The 12,144-nt window shown below is 37.1% G+C and overlaps 1 protein-coding gene across 1 annotated transcript; it reads right to left on the reverse strand.

Moving 5' to 3' along the window:
- Positions 1 to 8,622: 8,622 nt before the first annotated feature.
- Positions 8,623 to 11,548, reverse strand: LOC107940868 (receptor-like serine/threonine-protein kinase SD1-8). Its single transcript, XM_041110780.1, has 7 exons — positions 10,650 to 11,548; positions 10,469 to 10,573; positions 10,150 to 10,367; positions 9,869 to 10,079; positions 9,539 to 9,776; positions 9,286 to 9,433; positions 8,623 to 9,169 (listed from the first exon to the last, which is right to left on the reverse strand). Exons 1-7 carry the CDS (start codon positions 11,545 to 11,547, stop codon positions 8,795 to 8,797), a joined length of 2,193 nt encoding a protein of 730 aa, XP_040966714.1. The 5' UTR covers position 11,548; the 3' UTR covers positions 8,623 to 8,794.
- Between the last annotated feature and the right edge of the window lie 596 nt (positions 11,549 to 12,144).

The raw sequence follows: 12,144 nt of genomic DNA on the forward strand, positions 1-12,144 counted from the left end.
TTAAAATATATATATAAATACATACATAAATTATAAAATAGATAATATAGTCATGTATATATATTATTAAATATTAGACATATATATGTATATATATATAGTAAGATTTAAAGTAAGAAGACAATAATAAAAAACATCACATTCAAATGACAAAATAACCAAAAATAAAGAAAAAGTATCAAAATACAACTTGGACTAAATTGACAGGATAAATTTAAAAAAATAAACCAAACGTAGGGACTAATTTCAAAGGCGCGAAAGAAGCTAAGGATTAACTGGGGAAATATCCCGCACCAACCAAACGGCGCCGTTCCAAGGAAGTGCATATACATGGTCTGGGGATTAAAATAAAACAAAAGGAAATTTTGCGGCCGAAATTGCAAATAATAAAAGGATTGCATTGAAAACGCCATAAAGGCGGAGGGGCTTATTTCGCAAATATCCCCTCAAGCCTAAACACGTGGATCCTTGGGGCCCGACGGGTCAACACGTGGGTCATGCTCAATACGGCGCCGTTTTGGAGCCACTGATCAGACTCCAAACGGCGTCGTTTCACACATCACATAAGGGTCAAATGAACCCTAATCTGGCAGCCACCCATTTACTTTTAACAAAAAAAGAAAAAAGAAACAACAATAAAACAGAGAGCCCGAATGCTCTCCCTTTCTGCGCCTCTCTCGGTCTTTAGGCTTAGACCTCCGTCTCCGCCTCCATGGCCAGTGGCCGGAGTCGCGCGAGAACGGTCTCTCTCTTTGCGGCGTCCTTGAAGGCTAAGCCTTCTCAACCGCGATATCAAAAGGAAAAGGGGTGAAACGCCTCTTTCGGCCCAACTCCGACGGCGGCAAGGGTAGGGCTCCGACACTAGCCCATCGAAGCAATAAGGTATTTCCTTTCCCTTTTAGTTCCGTTTATTTTGTTGAACAATTGCAGAGAAAAAAAGCAATAAATAAAGATTAAAGTGAATAAGAAACAAGAACAGAGAAAAAAAAACGGGAGTCAACCCTTTTGATCTGTTTTTTCTTTTTTCAATTCGAAAATGCAGTGTCCATTCCAAATGTACAGAGATATTGTTTTTCTTTTATATCCCATTTACATTGTATTTTAGTTGTATTCTTTGCATTATCTGTTGTGTGCTCCGACTTTCTCTGCCATTTTGCAGGTGTTGATGAAGCTAGGCACGGTGGGTGGCGATGGGACAAGGCAGACGGCAGAGGGAGGGATGCGGCGCTAGGTTTGGCTAGGGTTTCGTTTTTCTGAAACCCTAGTTGGGTTTTTAGGGGGAATTGGGCTCGGGTTTTGGGTTAGGTTTTAGATGGGTTTGGTTTATTTTGTAATTGGGCTTGTAACGGGTAGTGGGCCACCGGGTAAATGGGCCTGCAACAACACACATAAGATACATAATTCCATAATTATGAATAAACACATTTATCAAACATATTCCATGTTTTTATATATATCATAGTTTCATATTTCCATGTATCAATTACCATCACTTCCTCGTATTTCAGACAAATACGTGTAACAATTCATAAATATGCAATTCATTAACTCTTCCTACCAATCACGATTTAAATTGCCAAATCACTTATTGAGCCCAATTTCAATATTCACTAAAATCTATCATATAAATTTTGATGTACGTATTCATCAATAAATTCCATGTACATATACCATCATCTCATATTTCCACATACATTTGCTTTCCACATTTATGAATTCAAATAGCATATACAAGACATACCAATGTATTTCAAGTAAATTTTCATGATATTTCATTTCGAACTCAGATTATTTCATACTAGAAGTTTTCTCATTAACTCATTTAGAATACCAATTCACACGGATAATACACTCAAGGCGTAGAAATATATAATCACAAATGAACTCATTCATCAACCAAGTTTTATGCCCATGTCTCATCAACTCGTATTTCCTTATGTCTTATAATTTCATGTAATACTTACCAAACTTCTTCAAATTAGTGAACATCTTACGGAATTGAGTACTTCGTTTTCTCGATGCCATAATTCAACTATGGTCTTACACATCTTCACATAATGATGCCATAGCCCAGCTATGGCCTTACACATATTTATATATCGATGCCATAGCCCAGTTATGGTCTTACACGTAATCACATATCACATATCGATGCCATAGCCCAGCTATGGTCTTACACGAATCACATATCTCAGTGATGCCATATCCCAGATATGGTCTTATACAGTAGCATATATCACACCGATGCCATATCCCAGATATGGTCTTATACGGAAATCACTTGTCACTTGTCACTTGTCACTTGTAGCCAAAGCTACCACTATTCACTGATCAGGTAGCCGGTGCTACCATTTTTCACTGATCAGGTAGCCGGAGCTGCCACTTTTCACTAATCAGGTAGCAGAAGCTACCACTTTTCACTGATCAGGTAGCTGAAGCTACCACTTTTCACTTGTCATTTGCCATTGATCAAATAAGTGTAGCCGAAGCTATCACTTATCACTTTCACTTGTCCTTGATCAGATAAGTGTAGCCGAAGCTATCACTTATCACTTGTTGCCATAGTCCAACCATGGTCTTTTCCTTTAATTCATATTGTCACTGAACTGAAATGCTCAATTCGATCATTTATTCAATTTTCATGCTTTTACATTATTCACGATTTTATCATCAATATATATGAAATAAATCATCATGAAATTCATACAATTAACAAATAATCACTAAAATTTAGCCATATAAACTCACAAGTTCAATTTTTGTATTATAACGATAATCATAATTTCATAATAAATACTCCAAATAAAACATTATATCATTTCTAATCCAACACTCATCGATTATAACCGGGCATGTGATCAATTTATACACGATTCATTCATATATATGTATATTTTTCCTCCTCCTCCTCTCCATCCCCATCCTTAGTATAAACAACACATTTGTAGGTAACATTATCCATAATTTTCACTATCTACTTATGTGAATATTCAAGCTGTCCATCTATGTCATAGTCACTAAATTATTTTTATCTTTATCTACAGAACTCCTAATTAAGATCCATAAAATTTTCCAGAAACTAGACTCATATTTCTTCTTACCATAAAAATTTCATAATTTTTGGTTGGGCCATTTAATACAGTTTATTCATTGAAGTCTCCCCTGTTCTGCTATCTGACAATTCCGACCCTTCTTCACTAAAAATTAATTATCTCCTTGTACAGGATTCAAATTATGTTTCTGTTTGTTTCTATTGAAACTAGACTCAATAAGGAATCCATGCATGTAAAGTATGACTCTTAATAATTTTTGTATAATTTATGGTGAATTTCTAAAGTCAAGACAGGGGATCTCGAATTCATTCTGACCTTGTCTCACAAAATTTATCATATCTCATGATTTACAATTCCATTGCTTACATTATTTCTTCTATAAGAAACTATACTCAATAAGCTTTAATTTCATATTTTATTCATCCTCTAATTCCATTTCTAAAATTTTTGGTGATTTTTCAAAGTTAGACTACTGCTGCTGTCCAAAACAGTTTTAGTGCAAAATGTTGATTTCCATTTTGCCCCAAATTTCACAATTCATACAATTCAGTCCTTACTCAATTAAACCCTAAATTAAGATAATTTTCTCAATTAATATTTTTCCTAAACATTATAAGTTGTTTCATAACTATTGAAATTCAGAATTTCTATATAAAACTCTAACTTCAAACTCGTTTACAATTAGGTCCCAAACATTCACTTTCTATTCAATTCTTTCAATAAAATCAGCATAAAAACAATTTAAAGCTCTAATTCCATGCCAAATAATATATACTTCCATAACATATTCATAGCAACTTTCAATTTCTTTCATAGAATCAAAAACTAATGAATTCAACAAGTGGACCTAGTTGTAAAAGTCACAAAAACATAAAAATTTCAAGGAGAAAGCAAGAATTAAACTTACATGAAGATAGAGTATGAAAACCAGCTTGAACCCTCCTCCATGGCTGTTTTTCAGCTGATGAATATGAAGAGAAATGAAGAGAATTCTAGATATTCCAATTTAGTCCCATTTTTATTTAGCCAATTTTGGTAATTTTCCAATTTTTCCCTTATTTCACCCATTTCCTGATTTTTCTCCGCTATTGCCGCCCAAAATATCTCCTTTGGGCTTATTTTCACTTTAGGTCCTTCCTCATTTGATAATTGAGCTATTTAATCCTTTTTGCAACTTTTACACCTTTTTCAATTTAGTCTTTTTTATTTAATTAACAACCCAAACGTCAAAACTTTCTGACTAAATTTTATTACTACCTCACCAACACTCTAAATATTTCTAAAAATATTTATGGCTTGGTTTATGAAGTCAAAATCTCGATACCTCATTCTCGACCCAATTTATCTAATTAATTCTTTTAAATCACCAAATTCACTAATTCAAAAATGCTTTTATATTAACATTTGACTCATAGGTATTAATTTATTAAATTTTCAACTCACCTGTCGAATTTAGTGATCTCAAATCTCTATTCCCAATACCACTGAAAATTAGGCTGTTACAGATGTGCTTGTTACTTTGCAATTTTGCATGAAGAATTTGTTTAGAATCTTTGAGGCAAAAGCCTTATGACTTAAAAAGATTCCATTCTGAGTTTGTGACACTTTCATGCCAAGGAAGTAAGTCATTTTTCCCAAATCAGACATCTCAAACATTTGCTCTATTTTCTCCTTAAAATCAGCCAATATAGCATGATTTCCCCCTGTCACTAGCAGGTCATCCACATACAAGGATACAATCACTTGTGTTTCAATACCTTCTCTTTTGAGATGCAAGGTTAGCTCAGTGATGCTCCTCTCGAATCCTAGGGTAGTTAGATAGTTGTTGATTCTATCATACCAGACTCTTGGTGTCTATTTCAAGCCATACAAGGGTTTTTTTTCAGCTTTTAGACATTGTCTTTTTTGCCTTCAACTTTGAACCCTTTAGGCTGTTCAATATAAATTTCTTCCTCAAGATAGCCATTGAGGAAGGTTGCCTTTACATCAAGCTGATGGATTTTCCACTGCTTTTGTGCAACCAAGGCAATTAGCAGCCTAAAAGTGTCAAGCCTGTCCACTAGTGCAAAGGTTTCAAAGTAGTCAATGCCATATTTTTGGCTGAACCCTTTCATTACCAGCCTTGCTTTTAGCTTGTTCAAACTTCCGTCAGCATTTTGCTTGGCTCAAAACACCCATTTCACTCCTATGACCTTCTTGTTGACTGGTCTTGAAACCAGCTCCCAAGTCTAATTATTTTCAATCATGCTGATTTCATCAACCATAGCCTGTTTCTAGCCTTGCTAAGCTTTAACCTCTTCAAAACAACTTGGTTCAACTGCAGCTAGTTGAGCTCTTTCATACATCTTAGCCAATGGTTTAGTGCCCCTGATTGGTTCATCATCAATGTCCACTTCGGGACCATTTTGATCAGCTTCAATCTGATCTGTCACAAGATCTTCAGCAGTAGCCTCTGCCTCATTCTTATCCCAGTTCCAGGCTGACTTCTCATCGAATACAACATCTCTGCTCACAAGTACTTTGTTGGATGAAGGATCCAAGATCCTATAGCCCTTCTTGATACTGCTATAGCCCACAAGGATACCAGGTTGAGCTTTCTTGGCCAACTTGTCCCTCTTAACAGCAGGAAAATATGCATAAAAGATGCAGCCAAAGACCCTCAGGTGAGCCAGTAATGGTTTGAACCCGAACCAAGCCTCAAATGGAGTTTTCTAAACTAATGCCTTGGTTGGGAGCCTGTTTTGGAGGTATACAGCAGTATTAACTGCCTTAGCCCACAAATTTTTAGGCAAATTTCTCTTAAGTAATTCTTTCTTTCACTTACACCATTCTGTTGAGGTGTGTAGGTGTTGGTGACTTGGTGCTAATGCCTGCTTCATCACAAAAATTTTGAAACATGGCTGAGGCATACTCAGCCCCATTACCAGAGCTCAATGTCTTCAACTTGCAACCTGCTTCAGTCTCTGCTACAGCTTTAAACTTCCAAAACACTGAGGCAACTTCTGGTTTGTGTTTCAAGAAGTAAATTCAGCAATATCTCGAGTAATCATCAATGAAAAGGATGAAATACTTGTTTCCATTCAGGGACTGTGTCTTCATGGGGCCACACACATCAGTATGGACCAGTTGCAGCCTTTCAGAAGCTCTCCAGGCTTTGTTTGAAGGAAATGGCAGTATAGCTAGTTTTCCTAACTGACATGTTTCACAAGCTTCTTCCTTCTCAACTAAATTAGTGAATTTTTCAACCAAGTCTTCTTTGGTTAGCTGAGTCAATGACTTGTAGTCGACATAGCCAAGCCTCTTGTGCCACAGCTTGGATTCATCTGAAATAGCTGTGTAAACACTGCTTAAGCTTTTGTTCCAATCCACAACAAAGCTTTTATCAACCATGGTCACTAACATGAGCTTGGACCCATTTGGATCACTGATTAGGCATTCCTTGCCTTTAAATGCCACAAAGTAGCCTTTTTCTAACAACTGAGCTATGCTGAGCAGATTTCTGTCAATTTTAGGCACTAACAAGACATTTGAAACAAGCTTGTTACCCGTGGGAGTGTTTATTAGCACATCTCCCTTGCCTTCTGCTTTGATGAAATGTCCATTTCCAACTTTCACTTTTGTTTTAATGCTTCTATCAATTGACTAGAAGATGGAAGCATTAGGGGTCATGTGATTTGTGCAACCACTGTCTAACAACCACCCCTTTGTGGCCTTTTCTTTTGCAACTGAGCAAGAAACTGCAAAGACTTGCTCTTCTTGGTCACTTTCCTCTTCTGCTACTCTAGCCTCAGCTCTAAGCTGTTAAGGTTGATTTGGCCTCTGTTTGCCTTTGTTTCTACAAATTTTCTCAACATGACCCATCTTTTTGTAAACTTGGCACTACACATCAGGCTTAAACCAACAGTTTGCCTCTAGATGACCTAGCCTTTTGCAATGTCCGCAAGTCGATCCTTTATTCTTGCACCATCTGATTTAGGCTTGCCTTTCCAGGTTTTCTTGCCCTAGTAGGTAGAGGAGCTCGAGGCTAGTTTGTTTTTGGCTTGAAAGGCACCTTCTTGATGCTCTTTCAGTCTACTGGCTCTCCTTTCCTCTTGAGCATAAAGAACATTGATCAGCTCTGTCAATGAGATGCTGGTCAGGTCCCTCGAGTCTTCAAGGGATGATGTCTTTGCCTCATGCCTTTCCGGCAAGGTTGAGATCACTTTCTACACAATTTTTGCTTCATTAAACTATTCTCCAAGAAGTCTGATGCTGTTTACCACAACCATGATTCTGTTTGAGTATTGCTTCAATGTTTCTTCCTCCTTCATCTTCAAGTTTTCAAAATCCCTTCTCAAATTCAGTAGTTGTTGCTGTCTTATTCTTTCAATTCCTTGAAACTCCTCCTTCAACTTATCCCAGATCTGTTTTGGTGACTCACAAGTCATGATTCTTGTGAAAATCACATTATACACACTATTTTGGATGCAAGACATGGCTTTGTGCCTTTTGGTTATTTCATCTACATGTCGCCTAATCTGAGTCATTGTTGGATTAGCTCTTAGAGGTGCTGGTTCAGCATCTAAGTTGACAACCTCCCACAAGTTGAATACTTGCAGGTAGGTTTTCATTTTGACTACCCATATGTGGTAGCCCTCTCCATTGAACACTGGTGGTGCTGCAGGTGAGAAACATGATGAAGACATGGTTTTAAGGGTTGAAGTATAACAAGTCCACTAAGAATAGGGCTTTAGATACCAATTGTTGGGATTAAAAACAAAAATCAACCAAGGTTGACAAAAGCTCGAGCAATAAGGCTCGATGCTTGCAGATGAAACAAATAGAATCGAGCTTGAAGAGCAAAAAATGAAAACAAAGAAAAGATAGAGTTTTCTGATGAAATTCAATGATTTCATTAACAACAATGAATAAAGGCATTGAGTCATTACATATACCAGTTCATGAGCTGGTCAAAATGTCACAAACATTACCTAATCATTACCTACTACCACTAATTTCGTTGAAACTTGGTAAATGAAACTTGTACACTTTGACAAAGCTGATTTATCAGCTCAACATTACCTAATTACATCAAATACATCACCAACTATGTTCAAAACTAACTAGATTACATGACATCAACTAAACTAACAAAACAAAATAGTAGGAAAAAATTTAGCAGCTGCATGCATGGCTCGAGCTGCTTCTCTGCTCTTTAACTGCTTCATATGCTGCATGCAAACCAATTTCAACAAGGTCTCTATTGGCAACCTACACAATAAAGATTTGTTCGGAAACAACCCAAGTTCAAAGGCATTTCAAGAAGATGCTAATTGATCCGAGGCCCTCATGTTTTGATCTTGGAAAAGGGTATCAATGGCTGAAACTAGTCTTTCATTGTAAACCGACAAGTAAAAGCATGAAAAAACAAGCAAGGAGATACATGGAAACTTTCTCAGGGTTGCCATGTTTTTTTGACAATATTGTAGTTAAACATTAATAGTTAGTATTACAGGTCTTTTCTTACATACGAGTTTTTTATTTTATGTAAAAGAAAAACACCATGGAAGGCCAAGCTTTTACCAAGACTTTTCCTAGTTTTCCATTAATAAAGTTCTTTTTGTTATTCTTCCATATTCAAAACAGATACTGTAATATCTTTCATGTGCAATATCCAATTCTTAAGTAACACAAGTACATTCATAGCAAAGAGGGCTTCTAATGGACAAGACTAGGAACCAAGCATTTGAACCGCACCCATTTTACTTAAGCTTTTTAAGTAGGACTTTCAAAAATTTCTCAATGTCAGGGGTTACATGAGCTATAATCGAAAATAAGTATCGAGGTTCCATCAAAGAAACTGTGACATCATTCACTGAAAATTTTTCAGGCTGATTTGAACTATTTGTCGTACTCCTTGCATTAGAGAAGGCAGGCTTTTTGGGAGAATTTAGAACTGTGAGCTCATTGGTAAGCATGGAAACAACTTCCGACATTGTCGGTCTATCAGCAGCCATTTCTTGAACACAAAGAAGAGCCACATTGATGTATCTGTACACCATAGGATATGAAACTTGGTCTTCCAATTTAGGATCCATCAACTCAAAAACTCTATCTCCTTTCCACAATTCCCATGCCTGAAATAAAACCAAGAAGTTTGAATGTGAAACTCGAGATAAAATGAAAAAAAAAATTACTCAGACTCGAATGAGAGTATCAAGTTTCGGTTTAATGGAGAAAGCCTGTCACTCACATGTCCAATTAGATTAAGAGAACTGCTATGGTAAAAGCCAGTGCTCTTCTTGCCACTCACTATCTCCAACAGCAGCACACCGAAGCTGAATACGTCGGATTTAATGGAGAAAAGGCCTTCCATAGCATACTCAGGCGACATATAACCACTATATTTTCATTATTTCATACAAAAGTTGATTAGATTCTTCAGTGAAAGAGACTTAAACTAGCAGACAATATTGTAAGTCATGGAGATTTCAAATTTCACTTACTAAGTTCCTACAATCCTATTAGTATTCGCTTGTAACTTGTCACCACCAAACATTCTTGCCAACCCAAAATCTGATATTTTCGGGTTCATTTCACCGTCTAAAAGGATATTGCTTGCCTTAGGATCTTGATGTATGATCCTTAATCTCGAAAATTGGTGAAGATACAGCAGACCTTGCGCAATCCCCTCGATTATTCGAACTCGTGTTCCCCAATCTAGTAATCCTTCACTGTTTGAACCTGTTACAAATTAACAAAAATATTGCATATCAAAAGCAAATCTTGGAAAGAAAAAAAAAAGAGGCAGCTTTAAGGATTCAGAAACCGCAAACCGAAAAGAAATGAATCCAAGCTTTTGTTAGGCATGAACTCATAGATCAATATCTTTTCTCCTTGTTCTAAACAGCAACCCAATAGTCTAACAAGGTTCCTATGTTGAAGCTTTGCTATAAGCATCGTCTCATTTTTTAACTCTTCGAGACCTTGCCCGGACCATTTCGAAAGCCTTTTCACTGCTATTTCTTGTCCATTTAATAGTTTTCCCTGCAATCAAAATATTTCGAACCTGAACTCCATTTCTGGTAATAGTCTTAAAATGTGATAGACTTCATACCTTATAAACAGGTCCAAATCCCCCTTCTCCCAGCTTATTCTCCAAGGAGAAGTTATCAGTAGCTAGCGATACACTATCAAAGCTAAACAGTGGAAATGGGGCATCCTTCCTCTTCCGTTTTCTGGGGTTTTCGGAACCCGAAAAATCACTGCTACTCGTTGTGATGCTCATCTCCATATCAAAGAGTAGTATATCCTGGCTTGGATCTTCTCTGTCCCCTGTTTCCAAAGACAGAGAGGTCTGCATATGTAAGTACATCCCTTCGCATACCGAACGAGTTTACGAATCAATTCACAAAGGCCGACACAAAACAAATTACCTTTGTTTTTAAAACGCTTCTTCCGCCGAATAACAATGTAAGATGAAGGAAGAAACACCAGTAAAACAATAGGAATTGCAATTATCCATAGGTACCAATTGGCTCCTAGTACTCGATTATGAGAAAGTAAGAAAGTGAAACAATTTAATGGTCAATTTAGTTAAAAGTTTGTAACAAGTACCTCTTCCATTGTCAAATTCAGAAGCTGCAAGTTTGATGAAGATTGTACGTCCATTTGGATCCTTTGCTGACAGTTGTTCGAGACCAAGAATGTCACCGTACCACCTTAAGCAAAGGCCACTTGTGTTATATGCATATGCACTGCAGGTGCAATTACTCAAGCAAGCTTCTCTGCATGCTTTTGCGTCGGAGTTTGAAACTTGAGGGCCTGATGGGAAATTATATGATGAATTGATTTTCTGAGTTGAACTTACAGGATACCTCACATCATTCATCCTGAAGAACATGTCTCTATTATCTCCATTCCCACATGTTAGGGCCACTCTCCTCATACATCCACCATCCTGGCCCTGTTGCTTTCCCGATGGATAAAAACCCCGCAAGCACCTGCAACTGGTGGTATCCTCACTGCAGCTGCTGAATGGGCCACAAGAGTTTAAAACCTCACAAAATTGTCTTGGTTCAGACCAAATCGACATCCATTGTTGAGACTCTTCAAACCACACAAGTTCTCTCATATGTCCGGTGACATCGATGATGAATCTAGTTATAACAGAAGAATTATACACTGAATACGAAAAATATGTTTCGTTTTCATCACTATACATGCTGTAGTTGAAGTAGTTGAAGATGTAGGGCGAAAGCATTTCAGGCATGAAAGCAAAACCATACCCATTCCAAGGCCCACTCATCCATAATATTTCAGTACCCCTCATGAGGAACACTCCATTTGATTTTTTAGGATCCATTTTCAGCACAAAATTCCCTTTATTTGGGTCCGCTTGATCTAACCAAGATGTTAAGGACCAAACTTTTCCAGTTTTATTATTGTAACCAAACTTCATCCCAGGCAAAAAAGTGTTTGAAGGGTAATCAAAGCTCTGCCATAGTATATCCATATTCCCATCCTTAGAACCAATTTCCCAGAATCCAACAGCGTTGCACTCACGTTTTGGCTTGATGATGGATCATCACTCACTCTATAAGTTGCTCTGCCATTCGCAATCACAAGGCATCCATCATCATTGATGGTGAGAATCGTAGATGAACCAGTGAAAGGAAGGTCTCTATTGGCAACCCACACAATATCCTTGGTTGCAACATTCTTCATCCGAATCACCAAATATACATTTGTTGATCCTAGTGAAAAGAACCCTAATTCAAAAGCATTTCCGTAAGATGTTAACTGACCTGAGGCTGTCATGTTTTGCCCTTGGAAAAGGGTATCAGTGGCTGAAACTCTTCCATTGTAAACCTGCAAGTAAAAGCATGAAAAAACAAGCAAGGAGATAAATGGAAATTTTCTCATGGTTGCCATGTTTTTCTTGACAATATTGGAGTCAGCCATTAACAGTTAGTATTACAGGTCTTTTCTTCCATGAGTTTTTTTATTTATTTTATGTAACAAAAAACTCCATGGTAGCCCAAGCTTTGACCAAAGACTTTTCGGGTTTTCCATTAAAAAAAAGAATTGTTTTGTTGTTCTTCCATATTCA

This window comes from Gossypium hirsutum, chromosome A04 (genome assembly GCF_007990345.1).
Source record: "Gossypium hirsutum isolate 1008001.06 chromosome A04, Gossypium_hirsutum_v2.1, whole genome shotgun sequence".
NCBI classification, from domain to species: Eukaryota; Viridiplantae; Streptophyta; class Magnoliopsida; order Malvales; family Malvaceae; genus Gossypium; species Gossypium hirsutum.

Bases quoted from the DNA above. Each gene is read 5' to 3' on its own strand.
- LOC107940868 (XM_041110780.1), bottom strand. From the start codon at position 11,547: ATGGATATACTATGGCAGAGCTTTGATTACCCTTCAAACACTTTTTTG. The intron at 10,368-10,468 runs GTAATTTGTTTT...CTTTGGAAACAG, and splicing joins GAAGCGTTTTAAAAACAAAG to GGGACAGAGAAGATCCAAGC. The intron at 9,170-9,285 runs GTGAGTGACAGG...GTTTTATTTCAG, and splicing joins CTCTTAATCTAATTGGACAT to GCATGGGAATTGTGGAAAGG.